Source organism: Hirundo rustica, chromosome 4 (genome assembly GCF_015227805.2).
Source record: "Hirundo rustica isolate bHirRus1 chromosome 4, bHirRus1.pri.v3, whole genome shotgun sequence".
NCBI classification, from domain to species: Eukaryota; Metazoa; Chordata; class Aves; order Passeriformes; family Hirundinidae; genus Hirundo; species Hirundo rustica.
Genome location: NC_053453.1, coordinates 74,867,876 through 74,885,042, shown reverse-complemented (window position 1 = coordinate 74,885,042; position 17,167 = coordinate 74,867,876). Strand labels below are relative to the sequence as shown.

The following is a 17,167-nucleotide window of genomic DNA, read 5'->3' as shown; positions in this document are numbered from 1 at the left end:
GGTGATGCTCGGGTTTATGGTCAGGATGTACCAGCCCTGGAAGGAGGCTGATGTCTTGGTAACTGGAAACAAATGGCCAGACGGGTTTATCAGGAGTCAGTGCACAGGCTTCTGAATTTTGAACCAGATCAGGATGTGTGTGGCTTCCCCCTCGGATGTAAATTGCACAAAGTGTGTTTCTCTTAAATGCAGATATTGAATATTCTCTTGAATGCTATGAACAAACGGGAATCTGATGGGAAAGGGAGCTGTTGTCTGATCTCTCTCTAGGGACTGCACAGCATTCTTGGATAGGAGAAATTAAACCCCTCTTCCTCCCAAACATACACATTCTTATCACTAGGCCCCTCAGGGCTTGAATAACAACCTAGCTATACAGATATTTCTGATTTTTATCTGCCATCTTTCCAGTGTGTATCATGAGCCGTTTTTATTTTTTGTTTCCAAATAGCTGGGGGAAAAAAAATAAAATCATCTACTCTTGGGAGCCATTAGAATGTCTTTGAGATGTCTGCAGTTGCACTGTGCCTACACAGTTGTGTGTGTATAAAGGCAGAAGTCTAATTTGCTTAGTGGACCAGGATGAATAAGTGACTGATTGGAAGGATTTAGCTGTGTTATGAAAGATTTTGAACGAAGTAGAATAGTATGAAATAAGAGAAATGCTCGAAGTTTTCATCTGAAGAATTGTCATTTTTTTCATATAGTAAAACTGATCACTTGGCATAAATTTCATTTTCCCTCACTGTAGGTGTTTAAATTGTCTAGTCTAATCCTTTAGGGCTGGTGTGTAGTCAGTGGAGAGGAAGGCAGCGGTGGCCAAAGAACATTATAGATATGTGAAACTGCTTTTTTGGGGGCTATTTAACTCTGCCCTGACTATGGAGTTAGAGCTTTGGTGGCTAAGTTAGACTAAATGCCAGGTTTCAGATTGCTGGAACTACTGAACTGAGTTCTACCTTTATGCATGCGTGTTGATTTCTAATTTTGGTTGTCAGCAGCAGAAGCGTAGTGTGAAGGAAGGAGTTCTGTGCCTGTTTTGGTTTTAAGTCACCTGTCTTTCAGGTGACTTAAACTGACTTCTTTTGTTAAACAAAAGAAACTGGCGAAGAAAAGCATGGAGAGGAAAATAACAACTTGGGGAAAATCCCAGCTGGAAATTCATGGAAGCTGCTTCTTGAGGAATATCCCTGTGTTTGGAGAAAACTCATTTTTTTCCTAGGATTGTGTTTAGGAGTGGGCAACTTTGTGAATGCAGAACAGGAAGCTTTAGGAGGGAGGTGAGTTTTCCAGTGTCAGAATCAGAGAGGAGTGTTTTGGGAGTGTCAGAGAGGATGGCAAGTGTGGCAGAGGACACAGCATACGAGGAATTATTCTGTCAGCAGCTCAGGCTTTGTTTCCTGGCTGGTGAGTGTGGGTACCTGGGCTAGCTGGAATGTACCAAAGTCACCAGGAAAGATGAACTGCTGGCTGACAGCAGTGGAGAGAGGCTTCTCTGCAGTAACCCTCTGTTTTGTGTGGGCTGTGCTTTGGGGTGAGCAAATGCAGCGTGCCTGGGTTGGAGAGTGACATTTTTGAGCTGTGGTGAGCTCCTTCTCTAGCAGTGTTTTAAAGAGAAGATAAGCTGAGGTGTGAAGTTTATTTGATGAATTTGGTGATTTTTGTTGAATCTTGGACATGCTGGCAAATGGGGTTCTGCCTGCCAGAGCCTGGGTTTCCAGGTGGAGTGTGCTGGATCTGTGATTTCAGTGAGAGGGAGAGCCCTTGTCCCCCAGGGTGCAGCCAGGGGAGTAATGCTTCTGGTGACATCAGAAGAAAAGGTGAACCTGTCTTGGCAGAGAAGGTTTTTATCATAAATAAAGGGTGGCACACTCATTCTTTATATCTGTGCTACTATATCACCTCAAAGAACATGCATCTCTTCAAATTTCTCCCTCTCACTGCTGCAAGCAGGGACGTGAAGTCTTTCTGTATCCTCCTGTTATCTCTTCAGGGCCTCCTTGCCCAGGATTCCCAGCTCTGGCTTGGTCCTGCTGCCCTTTGCACAAGCTCTGTAGTGCCCAAATCCTGCTGTGCCATCTCACCTGTGGTTTGGGAAACAGCTGCTTCAGCTCCCTGGAGAGCACCAGCCAGAGGTTCTCCTCGCAGAAATTGGCATTTGCGACGCGATTGACCAGCTCAAAGCAATGCTTGTCCTTCTCACGAGGTGCTGGTGAAATAGTTCAACTTTGTGGACTCAGTTGTGAAATCTGAATTTTGAAAGTAGGAAGTAAGGGGATTTTTAAATTAAATAACCACCTTTAAATGTAGTATTTACCATTGGTGGCTTCCAGTTCAATCTTTCTGAAGAAATCACAGACATATGTTTTGCCTCTTTGAAAAGCTATTCTGTAATTCTGCATAGGGTTGTCTCTGATGTCTTCTGTCATCGTTTCACCATTTGCTTTTGAATGCTCATTTACTGTCTGTGCCTGGTAATGATACAATGACTCAAAACAAGAGAATGTTTAGGGAAATGTATGGATTTAAGTGGGAGTAATTTACTTAAAATAACGTAACTGTTTTTATAACACTACTTTTCTGATTAAGCAATTGTACTGCAAATAACTTGAAACGAGGACAATGGGGATCCCCAGTACACACTTGAAAATGTTGGATTTATCCCACTACAGGCCTCAACACATTGCAAAAGACATTTTTACAGAGACACTTCCAATTGGTGCGCTTTAAAGATCTTTCTGATAGCTTTGAGTTTCCTGCTGTCCTTGGGCTGACTGTGGGTAAGAGATTTTTGAGGACATCTGCCAGGCCGAGGAATCTCTCCCAGCAGTTTCCGAATCTTGCAGTTTGATCGCTAAAAAGGTTGTTAGAAAATGAAGCAGACCTGACCTGGGGAGATGAAGTGGAAGTGACCCCTGAGATTTCACAGTTAAGCTTCCACTGTTACCGTATTAGACATCTGAATTTGCTTAGTTACAGCTACCAAATATTGAATATAATAAGGGTTGTTGCATTAAGTTGAAAGGGTCATGAGGTGTGTCAAAAGCCTTTCATGTGCTCGTGCTTATTAATTCTGATCAAATTTTTTAAGACTCTCTTACGTAAGACTAAATGTTCCTGCTATTTTTAGCCTTTAATTGAAGATATTATCCTGCTCTATATTTCTTATACCTCTTTTTTTTCAGTTCATTGGACTTTCAAGCTTGCATGTAGGTTGGAAGTAGTTCAGGGCTGTGTTTGTGTTGGTTCATTCTTGTAGGAGAAGGGAATACCGGTGACCTTGCCCCTGATTAGTAACAGCTGTGTTAATTACCCAGTACAGCTCCTGATGAGTCACAGCTGTAGCCAATGAAGATGAGTGTGATAAAAGGGAGTGGGTGAGCTGGGGAGGGGATGATCGTGAAGGGAAGAGGGAATGAGAGGATCATGAACCAGAAGGATCCAGGAGGGAGAATCCCTGCTGTGAGGTCAGTCTGGGTCTGCTGTTAGAGCCTGGTGTTAGAAACCTGCATTCAGAGTCTGCAAAGTGACACCTCCAGTCACAGTCTGGCTGGGTGACAGCCTGCAGTCACAGTCTGCAAACTGATACCACCTGTCACAGTCTGGCTGGGTGAAAGCCTGCAGTCACAGTCTGCAAACTGATACCTCCAGTCACAGTCTGGCTGGGTAAAAGCCTGCAGTCACAGTGCAAACTGATACCTCCAGTCGCAGTCTGGCTGGGTAAAAGCCTGCAGTCACAGTGCAAACTGATACCTCCAGTCACAGTCTGGCTGGGTAAAAGCCTGCAGTCACAGTCTGGCTGCGTAAAAGCCTGCATTCAGAGTCCAGCAGGAAATAACCAGCAGTCAGAGGCTGCTGCAGGCAGAGTCAGGGAATGGTTGGAGTCAGGCTGGCTGAGCTGTAGAGGGGAATGAACCAGGACCCTTTTCATGCTGTGATAAACAAGAAGTTTGTGTCTTGGCTCATTTCTAACCTCTAACAAGAGGGTTGCTGCGAGACCTTCTGCCCAGGGGTTAGAGCCACCAAGGACAAAGCAGCTCAGTCATGGAAGAGGAGTTAACCTGCACTCGCCTCCTTCCTCTAGACAGGGAGGGCATGATACTTATGGAAATCCTTAAACAGGCTGGATGTTTTGATGCCTTCTGTTATGTTTTTTGTTAGTTTTTTTTTTTTTTTTTTTTGTTCTCTAATGAGCAATAGAAACACAAAATCTCTTGACTGGCATTCAGATACTATCAGATTAGTGGTTTATAGAATATTTCTTGCCTTTTTTTTTTTGTGATGCTGATCCTGCAAAGTGTGGAGCATCCCAAGAAAGGAAAACAAAAGGCTCAACTTTCACCATCTTTGAGGTCTGCAAATTCCAAAGCCAGAGCTGGAGCAGCAGCCAGAGCCTTCTCCCAGCAGCAGTGCTGACACAGAGCTCTAATCAAGTGCTCTGCAAGCCTGGTGTGGAGCTGCTCGTGCCACCTCTGCTCTGTGTAAATTCTGTAATGATCAATGGATCTAGTTCTATATAAACAGGAGCTTTTATTTTTAGAAAGAACCTCCGAAGGCTGCCTCAAACATTTGTGTGCACCCACTGTAGAAAAGGTCACAGAGAAGCAGCTTAACAATCCTCGTGTAGTCACCCAGTGACACAAGAACTGTTTTGGGTTACGTGTGACGGTGTTCAGCATCAGATGTAAAGCAGATGATGTTTTTTCCTTGTACAGGTGCTTGCAGAAATTGTCTCCTGCTCATTTTCCTCAGCCCTTGTTATGTCTTCCCCTTAACTCCCCTCTCTGCTGCAGTTTCAAGCCTTATTTAGGTTGGAAACGCTCATAACTAGCAGAGCAAGCCCCGAGTGCTTATTTTTGCATCTGTATATTACACATGCTTAATATTTAGACTTGGAGCATTCAGCAAGAAGAGACCAACAGATAAAAAACATTAGATAAAAGTCTGCATGCTGGAGATAGAACATATTTATGTACCAAACATCTCAGTAAAATTATTTTCCTCAAAGCCAAGTGCTATAAAAATATGACTCTAAATCTGTTAATGCTATAATACCTCTAGATCACAAAGGTGTAGTTTGAGTAAATGGTTTTGTGTTTGTTTATTTTTTTAATATCACCCTGAACGTTAACCAAGCCACTGTTTTCCTTTGTATAGCGTGGTTTACATTCATGTGGTTAGCAATTTTCTGTGGGTTTGTTTGAGGGGAGGTTCACACGGGCTTCCTTTCCCTGGTGTGCAGAGCGTGTTGTATATGCAGCATCCTCTTGAGGATTTGGTGGATGAAAGGGAATAAAGAGAGAGAATGGAAGAAGCTTTTCTTCTTCCCTCAATTCAAATTTTGCCATTTTTTTGCATGATCTCCTTCAAACACCTTAATGATGCCAAGTTACAAAGAGCCCTCCTGTTTGATTTCTTTTATTTTGTCTAAAGTTATTAAAAAATTAGATAACATTAATGAGATAATCAAAATCAGGAGAAACACTCAAACTTCTATTTTTATTTACTTAGTTCTTAGGATTTGACTGAATTTTTTGTATAGTTTGTTTCAAAACTTTCCCCTTCAGTTGGTTTTGGTAATCTTTTGTCAGTATAATTCCAAGCGGCAAGGGAAGGAAAAAAAATCAGATTTTAAAAATAGAAAAATGTGGTTTTTGGAGCTCTAAGATAAATAGCTGAAATAAAAGTCAGTTTTGACACTGAAGCATCTTATAATACCTTTTCCTTTGAAACTGCCTGCATTTCAAGAAGGGAGTGCATCTTTAATTTATTAGGATATCGCATGCATAATCTAAAATTAGGGAAATGCAGCTTAGAATAAATTTTTGCCTTTCTGGAAAGCAACAAATAGTTTTTCAGTGCCTGTTTTCCATGTGTGTGCTAAGTTCTGGTTCTCACTGAGGCTCATGTGGTGGGTGCCTCTGGAAATTAGATTATATATTGAGATGTATTTTATATATTTATTAAATTATATGGCCACTACCTGGATGAATCTTTGATTTGGGAGAGTTCTCACAGCCCTGCACAGGCTCAGATCCCAGTAACGCTGCAGTGTGGGGCTGCAGGGCCAAAGAGGTCAATGAAATTGGACCACTTGGAGGGAGGGGGCTGAGGAGGAGGAGGATGTGGAGCCTTCAGAGGTCCCCTGTAATCGGGGTTATCGTGTCATAATGCGGATTAGTGACTGCCCTGGGTGGGGTGGCCCCTGCCAGGGAGGGTGGCAGCCAGTGCTTGTGGCTCCTAGAGGAAGCTGAGATTTCCACTCTCCCTCTCTACCCTTGCTGAGCCCTTCCCCACAAGCTCTGCTGCTGTCTGGGTTGGTGCAGCTGAGCTCTGACTCCACGAACAGCAAGAGGAAACAAAAGCCCTCAGCCTGTCAGAATTGCCACTATTGCTTGTCAGGGCTGATCTCCATTTAGATCTGGCTGCAGAAGTTTGATTTCTTGTTTGTGTGTGTCTTTATTGAAATGTCTGTCTGTAACTCACAGACCTACCTAGAGATCCCTTTGTGCTTTTTAGCCATCCTCTGCTGTAAATGGGAACAGGCTGCTATTTCTGCACTGAGAATACTATGAGTTGTGGAAGAGCTGTGATTGATTTTTCTGGGATGGAGGCTATTGGAATCGCAGGCTTTGAATTATTTAGGTGTCACATGCTTGTACATATTTTCCAGATTGTGTCACGTGCTTAGGGCCAAAGGCAGCTCCAGAATTGGGCTAAAAGCAGCTGCAGAGCTGCTCTCTACCTTGTGCACGAGCACATGTGCATGCATGTGCTCCCCACAAATAAATGGGAGTCATTTAATCGCGTTTAATCCACTGAAATTTGTTGTGCAATTAAACTTACATTTTAGATTACTTCTGACCAGCCGGAGATTGGCACTTTGAGCAGCTGCTTTCACTTGTATTTCAGAGATCTGTCCCAAGGATGGAAGAAGTGATCCTCTGCACCTTGGAGGGGGTCTAAATATGTGGAGGGGGTTTAGACAAGGAACCTTTTTAAGAATGGTCTGGGTAGAGTGAGGCAAATGAAATTACCAGGTTTGTGCATTGGTTTCTGTCCCACTCTGTTATTTTCAGACAAGGAATCTGGAGACCATCTAATACAGCGAGGATTGTTTTTGGTGTGTAAGAGCCTAATTTCTGTAAAGAAGTTCTATTTAGATTACTCACTAAGTGAAGAGCAATTGTTCACCAATAAGAAAATGGCAAGCAGTTAACATGGCAGATTTGTCAGAAGAATCCAATTTATTGAGTTAATCTCCAGAGAAATTTTACTGAAATCGAGGAAATCTTACCGATGATGTGCTTGCACCCAGGATCTGTAATGACAGTTTTAAAGAAAAGATGGGAAAAAAAATTGCATATAAGCAGGAGATCTCTCTTGGTGTCTGTTTGAGGGTCTGTGCCTGGAGTTTGTCCAGTGGAGCCTGGTGTCTCTCCAAGCAGCTCACCACGATGTGTGTGCACGTTGCTGCAAAGGTTTTGTGCCCTACTTTAAAATGATGTGTCAAAGCAATACACCAAGAGACCTGCATCCACAGCTGCCTCCAGGCGAGGAACTCGGGGTTTTATTTGCTTTGGTGCTGGTGTGGCCCCAGTGTTCTGCTGGAGATGGTGTTATCCCAGGAGAACTGTGGCTTTCTGTAAAAAATCCCCTCTCTGGCTGCTCCTTCAGACATGGGGCTGGTTGAGTTCTCTCAGACAAGCACAAATAATCTTACCAGCAAAAAATGTTTGTCACTGCTCCTCTGTTACTGCTCTTGAGTTTTATGAATGTTTCACTGAGCTGTGGCTGAAGGAAAATATTCCCTGCCTTGGTTTCTGGTGCCACCAGAAATTCATCTCAAGAAATCAAAGAAGCGTTCTTCGTGAGTTTCTTTGGGGCTTTTTTGTACCTTGGGAGTCTCAAAGGAGAAAAAAAAAAAATGCAAGTGTTTGGAAGGAAATTGCCCTCTTAACACCTCCTCACACTAATAAATTTATCTCCTGATAGAATTTGTGATTCAGCTGAGTTGACCTCTCAGCAATTATCAAACTTTTCACATCAGGCACTCGCCTCAGGCCCTATTGTATAGTAGGATTCTTGTTTTCCCCCTCTTCCTCCTCTCTAAAAACCCCCAGCCCTTGCCTCCCAGCCTCTTTTGAATCCATAGTTACAGAAGGGAAGTTTTTCCAAGCTGGATGGATTTTTGTGTCTGCTGAGACTTTTCAAACTTTGACCTTTCAGGGTTCTCCTGGGCGAGGTTTTAGATGCCTCTTTGGCGAAGGAGGCAGAATAGAGAGTTGCTTTAGACCACAAATTTATCAAATAGGAATAGAACTTGTTTTTACTACAAATAAAAGATGGTATCTTTTATTCAAAGAGCCCACAAAGCAAAAGAAACAATGCCTCTTTCTTTTTATCCACCCTCAAAAAAAAAGCCACAAAGCAAAAAACCTCAAAAAACCCAAATCATACTTAAAGACCTGAACTGTGTTCTTTGGAAACTGCAGCATTTTCAAACAGAAAAGTAAGGGAAACCCTAGAAATTTGTATTTTGCTGTCTGGATCTCTTGTACATTCGAGGTTTGTGCGTCTGGAAGAATCTTATTTGCAGCATGCTCTGAAATGCGTGATTTTTGCGTGGAGAGAACGGTTTACGTGGTGATTTTAAGGAAGAGCTGTCCCATGGTTTATTTCAGTAGGGAATTATTATTGCTTGCGGTCTCGTGCCTCGTTCGTGAGCCAGAAATCCATTGTGCTGCCTGTTCCACAGGTGTGGAACCTTTCTCAGAAAATTCAAAATCGAAGCGGTGCTGGCAAAGTTGCAATAATTTGCCACGCAGCGTCAGTTGTTAATTTTCAAGCGTAAATATTTAACTTGGAGGCATTTGATACTGGAGCTTGTGCACTTGCACTCTTCATTGAAATGGACTCTTTTTTTTTTTGCATTGCTAGGAGCTCGTTGCATCTTCTGTGAATGGCATGCAAAAAAAAAAAAAAAAATAAAATCCTTGCTTTTGAGGAGGGAAATAAAGGAAAACCAAGATCTGATTTCAAGTGAAGCACTGTTCTGGAAAATGATATTTTTGTTTAGATTATAAAAAAGTGTTTAGTCTCAACTGTGGCAAACAAATTGTCTTAAATCACATGTTTTCTATGTGTGTGGGTGTTCTGAAACCCCCAAACAATTTACAGGAGAAATTCTTAACTCTTATCTGGACTTGAAACTAAACTGAGTCTTAGCCTGATGTGATATTTAAAATTATGTCCATTGCAAATTTTGATAGAGAAAAAGCCCTAGTTCAGGTTGCAGTCCAGCTTTCGTTATCATTCCTACCTCTGCTTACAGAAATGCCTTCAGAAAATCCTTCTAGTTGGGAAAAACCCCCCTAGCATCGCTTTAGCTGTTAGAGATCAGAATTAATGCCTTGTCCACTTATTAAAAAAAGGCTAATAAGGAAATATGTCCAAATCATGCTTCAGAGAAAGAGTTAGGTGTGTGCGGCCCTTGCTTTGCGGGGAAACTTCCAGGCATGGCAACTGAAAAAGACTTTTGGGGAAAAAATCCTACAAATGAGTGGGTTTATGTCACGTCAAGATTTTAAATTTTGCCTGTGGGTGGTTGTTGTCCTGTGATGCTGGAAGGTTATTAGGATTTCAAGGCTTGCAAAGCGAGGTTTTAAAATCAAGGAAAGAGTTCCAGGTCGATGGTCCTGAGCATCCCCACGTGCCCCCACCATGGAGTGATGAACACACTCATGGAATCAGGAACCTTCCAGGGGCTGGTGGAGCAGGCTTCACTGGGCTCTTTTGATGGAATAAATACATTATCTTCCTGTGCACAGCCTTTTCTTCATGTCAAACTTGCTCTAAATGAACAAAAGAAACTACTGCTCGCTAGAAATCTCGCCGGGGGTGTGAAGATTGCAAATAGAGGGGGTTTTTGTTTGTTTGTTTGTTTTTTAATTTTTTTTTTTGGCCTGGTCTAACAGATTTGGGAGTGTGGAAGGTACAGCCTGAGTTTCTTACTTCAAGACCCATGGCTTATTTCCTGTGAGTCTGGTGATAGATGTGACCTTTCCGTTCTTTGAAATATATATGTATGTCTAAAAAATGTTTTTATACGATATATATTTAATATATAAAAAACAATATATAATATATATTTATAGTAAATATAAAGAGACATATCTATTATAATATATAGTGAATACATGATAAGACAAATCATTATATATAATATATGTTGCTATGTAATATAATGTCTAAAATATTCTATATTATTAGATATATTAGAGATGCTCACACGCCTGAGGACTGTGTTGGTGCCAGCCTCCCCCTGCCATCCCCGGGCACAGCAGGCTGAGTCCTGGCACTCCCATCTCCCACTCTGTGACTTTGCCTCGTGTTTTCTAGCCTTGGGTTCATTTCCTTGCTGGCTTTGGGCAGCCTGACCTGAGCCAGTCTGTCTGAGCCCTCTGCATTTCAGTTTTCAGCTGAGGGGAAGGATTCCTGCAGGTGCTGCAGGGGTTTTGTCCCTGTTTAAGCACTCCATGGAAGGAAGGCAGCACAACAATATCAACTTCTGTTCTGTTGGGGATCCAGTACAAACCCCCAGGGCTTTGCTGAAGATGATTTGGGCAGATGATTGGTTTTGCTTAAATACTTTGCATTTGTCCCTGCTGAGCTCCATCCTGTTTTAAAGGCTTTTTTTCCTTCAATTCATGGAGTTAATTTTACATTCAGATCCTGTCCTTCGGTGTATTTGCTTTACCTCCCAGCTTCACAGTTACCTGCTTGTTTAATAACACTATTCACTGTTTAATCATCCAGATCATTAATTGAGCAGAATCAAAACATGGAACAGAATCAGATCCAGGGCAGGCACTTGGGTTACCTCCCTGTGACACATCCTCCAATTCAGATGTGGAGCAGTGATAACTCCTCTCAGGCATCCATTGGTTTCATTCTCATGATATACCAATTTTTTTCTTGCCTGTATGTCCCTAGAATTCTTATTAAATGATCATACAAGGCCTCATAAAGCCATTAATAAAATCAGGAGACTTGGGCCATATTGCTTCCTCCTTGCCTGTGAGTTCTGGTGCTCAGCTCTGGAAGAAATTGATTTTCTTTGATGCAATGTATTCATGACAGGCCCGTGCCTCTTGTTCTTTTTCTGCTTGTCCTGCAAGCACTTGCTGATGTTTGTTTATTTTACTTATTCCACGTTTTTTTTTTTCCTCTCTTTTTTTGAAACTCAAGTTAATCTGGATGTGAATTTACCCTCCTTATCTTCCTTTTTTTTTTTTTTTTTTTTTTTTAAATTTAAACTGGGGATTGCACTTACCATTTCTGAGTCCTGTGAGATCTCTCCTATCTTCCATGAGTTCAAGCCAGCAGCTTTGAGGTCACTTCAGAAAGTGCTTAAAATATTCTAGGGAGCAGTACCAAAGTGGCTGAAAGCATGGACATTATCCAATTACCTGTTTCCCCTTTACAGTTGGAAATGATGCTTGTTTTGGTTTGGGGTTTATTTGTGCTAGCCATCAGCTCTTGATGGATTTTTATGGTTTTTTTTTTAAGTAGAAATTGATGCAAAAATGTCTTGTAATACTTAATCCTCCTTGGAATCATATATCAAATACTCTCCTTTTTCCATGGGTTAATGGATCAATGTTTTCCCCATTCTTCCTCACTGACAGATGATCTCATTCATTGACTGGGGTTTTTTTTTTGTGTTGTTCCTTGTGCTTCTGATTTTGACACATCTCACTTCAATATTTTATAACATTTTTCCCGTGTGCTTGAGCTGGGTTCACACATGATCTTAGGGATGTGACAAATTTCCTGCTTCCTCTTTGCTTTCATTCTGAGAACCAATCTCATCTTTTACTCCTCTGCTTTGGGGGAAAACACATCTCTGCAGCCAGCTCCAAGGTGTACAGTTTTAGGGTTCTGCAGCTTTTAAAGTGGTGGTGGGGGAAAAAAAAATAATGACGTGCCACATCAGGATTGGTCTAATTTTTTCATTTAAATAATTAATCCAAGCACAGAGTTCTCTAAAATCAATGTATGGCTGACTCTGTGAAGTCAGAATGCCTCAGAAGCTGTGGTGGTGTCATTGACTTGCCCGTGTATCAAATGGTCACTGCGTAGTTGGGGTTTTTTATGGAGCTTTTTTGAGATTGTTAACGTGACAGGTGGTATTAGATTTGAAATACCACTTAAAATGGTCATCACTGTGTATTTTAGTAGTGGTTTTGGTGATGGCAGCTTTGGTGACTTGGCTGTGAGCTTCCAGCACCAGGTACTTTGTGCAACGTGGCTCATTTCCTGTGGTAGGGAACCTTACCTGTTACTTTTGTGACTTAACTCTGATTTTTGACACCTGTCTTTCTGTTCTTTCTGCATCTGTTTCAGTCCTGCAAATCTGCTTTTTTTTTTTTTTAAGAAGAAGTCTTTTCTGAGGACTTTGTAATCAAACTCATTCACACATATGGACTTTTCTGTTTAATTATTTTCAGATGCTGAAATTGGTGATCTGTAGCACAGAAGGGCTTGAGAGAGCAGAATTTTGTGCACCAGCTGGACACAGTCAACAGCACAAATTCTTGCTTGAAGGGTGATGGGGATTAGCAGGGTGATGATGCTGTGGATCACAGTGCTTAGTGAGTTATTGCATTTGGGTGGGGGCTCAATCTCCATTTCCTGGTTCTGCTCGACATCCAGCTTAATGATGGGGTATTTGGTAGCATGAAACTTTATTTGCAGCAGGGAAATTGAGTGGAGAATTTCACTGCTACACTGCAAAAAGAGAAAAATACCTAAATCCACTAACTGCAGCTCTCTGAGCTTCGTGGTGGGGGAGAAATGAGTGCTGTAGGTGAAATTTCAGCATGGTGCCTTGTGGGTTTGATAGGAACTGTGCTCTCCTTGCTTCTCAGGAATTAACCCTAAGCATTTAGATTATAGGGTGAAATTTCATTCTCCATGAAACTTTTGGGCTCTGCCATCTTTGGAAACATTTTGCTCAGTTCTTGAATGTAGCTGTGGGAGCTTCACTCTTTTATTCAAGCTATTTCTATAAAGAACCTCCAGAACAAGTCATTTGTCACTGCCATTAGTCATTTACTACAGATCCTGTCTGCAGCCTCTGAGCTTCATAAAACAGACAGATCCTTATCAGCAATCAATATTTGTAATATTTGTTATTATAAATCTGTCATTACTGACTCATCGTTTGGAATTAATCTGAGACAAAGCACTTTGGTTTGGGACTGCTGATTGCATTAGGAGCAGAACCCATAAAACCCCCAAGAGCTGGATCCTTGACTTTGCTGGCACATCAGAGTCAGAATGCACGGACTTGGATCCTCATGTGGAACCTCACTAAGAAGAAATAATAACGATGGAGCTCGATGCATTCCCAAATTGCAGAAAAGTCTTCATTAAGAAGCAGCAGCTGTTTATTTACCAGGAGCACATGGTCTAGTCAGCATGATAAGAACACTGTGGAGAGGGATCAGCAACTCTGCTTTTACGTCTTTCTTCATTCTAGTGGGTCAGTATTAAAGAAGAGCTGGAGTTGGAGAATAATGGGAGTAATTTTCCATTTATTTTTCCTTTCCAGCATGCCTCAGGCTAGGGAGGTCAAATAGATGCTAAGAGAAAAACTGCATCTGGAGCTAGTCTGAAAATAAATACATATCCCATGAGTAGTGCTGTGTACAATTTGCTTAGCCTTGGAAAACTAAGTTTGTCTGCCACTTGATTGCCTGCTTCATCGAGGAAATCTGCTTAGCCTGTAGGATTCTGAAAGCTCTTTTTCTTCGTTTTCAAGATGTGGGGGATGTGAATTAACCATTTCCCGTTTCTTTCAGCTTTCCCTTTCACGTATCAGATCACATTACTCATCAGCTTCCTTTGGCTGGTTTGCAGCTAGGAGGTTTTTCAGTGAGCTCTGAAAGGGGGTTTTTCAGGCAGGCTCTGGATTTCCTTGCTCTGTGATGGGAGTATAACAGCCTGAAAAATCTCATGGCAATGCCTGACATAAAACAACATCTGACTCTGTCATGTCCTTCCTTGCGCTTCAGCGAGATGAATTTTCAAATCTTTCGAATGCTTTCTAGGCAGAGGCATATCCTGCCGCACTGTGTGTCAATGTAATTGTATTTATTCCACCTGCTTTAATTCATTTGTAGTGCAGTCAGTGCTGTGGTACCTTGGCACTGCACATCCAGCTATGGAATATGCATCTCGAGTAATTATTTCCATTCAAGGAGGGCTTGCCAAGTGCCTGGTTTTAAGTGTCTTTCACCTGATATTGTAAATTAAACAATGGTCTTCCCTTTGCTTTGTCTAACAGTCTGCAGGAGCCCATCTGTCCTGTTCAGTAACACCCCAATTCCACGCTGATCTAAAGTGGGACATGGTCAGCAGGAGGCTTTGAGCTTGTTCGGAAGAGGTGATCTAACTCCCTGGCTGGGTTCCCACCCTCTGCCCCCTGTAAATAAAGGCAGATTTATTCTGTAGCCTGTGTGTGCCCTCTCTCTGAAGGGTTGTGTGCTGCTCAGATGGAAATGGGAGCGCCAGTCCCAGCAGTGGACAGGGCTTGGAAGCTGAACTGTGGAGAAATAAGATCTGTGGAACCCCTCAGGCTTCCTCTTACCTCTCCCTCGAATTATGGGCCACAGGCAGACTCACAAGTCCACAACAAATTAAAGAGTCTCTTAAATATGATGCAGGACATACCTAAACAAGGTGTTTTTAATCAAAGTTTGCTATTGTGACTCTGTGTGGGTTCTGTGTTGCTCCTTTTTAACAGGGCTTACATTTTCTTCTGTAAAGTATCTGGGCTAAAATTCAGTTAATCTCTCAGAAGTTCCTGCAGAACTCAACTGAAGCATAGTCCAAAGAGTAAAGCAACCTCTTCTGAAATTTCAAATTTCTCTCCTCTTTGAGTGACTGGTGTTTTAATTTGGATCACTGGAAAAGCCTTGCTGCAGAGGTGACTTAGCTGTCTTTACTGGCACAGCTGCACTAGCTGGAAAGAGTGACTTTATTTTTTTGTACTGCTAAGATCTTCTCAATATCAGCCACATGTCACCTGATGTGTACATTCCATTTCATGATTGGGCAAATGCATATACTTCCTCACTTTAGGCTAAAGAAGCTGCAAAACTTGTGGCTGCTAGGTTTTAGTATTCTAATTTATGCTTTTGAAATTATTTTCTTCATTGATTCAGAACAGATCCATCAGTTTTTCAGGATATGGAATTGGTTCCAATTCCTGGACATCTAGCTGGTCTAAACTCTCTGCACAGGAACGTGCAGAGCACAAAAGCCACGAGCTGTGCCTTTGTGTGCTGGTTTCTGCTCCACTCCGCCTTCTGCTCAGCCTGTTCTTAGACCTATCCATGCGTGCTGGTTGCAGGGACAATTAAGCTTTTTGGTGAAATTTCACCTTACTTTGAGGTAATCTCAAAGAAGTGTGAAGATTTTTATGATAGACTTTGCAATTTCACTTGTGTCCTTTGTCACGTACCAGATAGCAGTGCTGCGTGTCTGAGTGAGGAGGTGATGAGGACTAGCCTCACCTTTTGAGCTGTCAGACAGTCCAACTTGCAAATTATATAGGTGAAAAAGAAAGGATAGCTCCGCTTCTCTCTCTCTCTGGGGACTGCATTGATTGGAGGCACGTCCAACAGTTCAGTCTTGTTGGGAGCCTTGCAAGACAGGAGATGGCATTACTTTAGAGTGAAGCATTTGAATTACCTACAATACCCTCCACTTGAAGTTTTACCCTGGTTTTTCTGAGCCTTTTGATTTTCTTAAATGCAGTCAGATCTTTTTAGTTATTGTACAATATTAAGAGCAGTTTTCTACCTTTTTCCACAGATGTAACATGAACAAATCCTTTGTTTTTCATTCTCTGTCCTTTGTTTGCGTATTTCTAACCTGAAAACAATTGTAACTGACAATTCATCTGGCCACTGAGGCTGAGGGGTGGAAACCCCAAAAAGCCAATCTTCTGCTAGACCCACAAATGTATAAAAAGTAAAAAATAAACAAAGGGGTCTCTCTCCGCCGGGATTTCAGCTTTTGGGCTGGACGGAGAAACCTCTGCTCCGCAAAACCGCTTGTCTGAGTGTGGCTGCTTTGTGTGTCTCGGTGACATTGAAGGGCTTTAAAAAAAAAAAAAAAAACCACTGCAGCAGTTAAAAAAAACTCTTCACAAGTTAATTTAATATATTTTTTTTTTCCCCTTCCTCCGCAGGTTCCAACTATGGGAGTCCCCGTCCGGCTCACGCCAACATGAACGCCAACGCGGCGGCGGGGCTGGCCCCGGAGCACATCCCCACGCCGGGCGCGGCTCTGTCCTGGCAGGCCGCCATCGACGCCGCCAGGCAGGCCAAGCTGATGGGCAGCGCCGGCAACGCCACCATCTCCACGGCCAGCTCCACGCAGAGGAAGCGGCAGCAGTACGGCAAGCAGAAGAAGCAGGGCACCGCCACGGCCACGCGCCCTCCGCGCGCGCTGCTGTGCCTCACGCTCAAGAACCCCATCCGCAGGGCGTGCATCAGCATCGTCGAATGGAAATATCCTTTGGCACGGCCGCCGGCCCCTGATTCCCGGCTCGGGGTGGGGGGATCGGTGCCGAGGTTCCCGCTTCTTTCCGGCCTCTGTCGGAGTTGGGGTTGAAGGCACGAGACGGTGTTCTTGTGTTGGGGCTCAGATGTTTGTTAATTCTTATCTGTGCCACAGCGCTCTAACTGAAAGGTGTGAAATGGATGCTTCTCTACCAGGTCTTCTCAAGGACAAATTGTCCAATTAAGAGCTGACAGCTAAATTATTTTTGCTTTTAACCCCATAACTAAGCACCCGTGGTCCGCAATTTGGATGCTTCTACCCAACTACAAGAAACCACCCCAAACCATGAGGAAGGTGGAAAATTGGCCTACACCCTAAAACTTCCATGCTGCTTTACGTATATTTACATATATATTACATTAATACTGTACTCCAAGACCTTAAACCCTAAGTTTTCCACCCTGTGATATCATACACTTCTATCCAAACTCCACGCCCACAATCCCAGTGCTATGCCAAATTTGGAAGCCTCTTCCAAGGCCTCAGGTCAAACGCAGTGTTTGCTCGGGGGTCAGTGCCTGTCAGAACA

The 17,167-nt window shown here is 42.6% G+C and overlaps 1 protein-coding gene across 2 annotated transcripts in view; it reads left to right on the top strand.

The window, feature by feature from the left end:
- The window catches only part of CACNA1C (calcium voltage-gated channel subunit alpha1 C), a 463,700-nt gene that overhangs the window by 56,900 nt on the left and 389,633 nt on the right, over positions 1–17,167 (top strand). For both annotated transcript variants that reach the window (XM_058420136.1, XM_058420137.1), the window contains exon 2: positions 16,265–16,587. In XM_058420136.1, the coding sequence (XP_058276119.1) occupies positions 16,265–16,587 (323 nt within the window). The remainder of the gene's footprint in view (positions 1–16,264; positions 16,588–17,167) is intronic.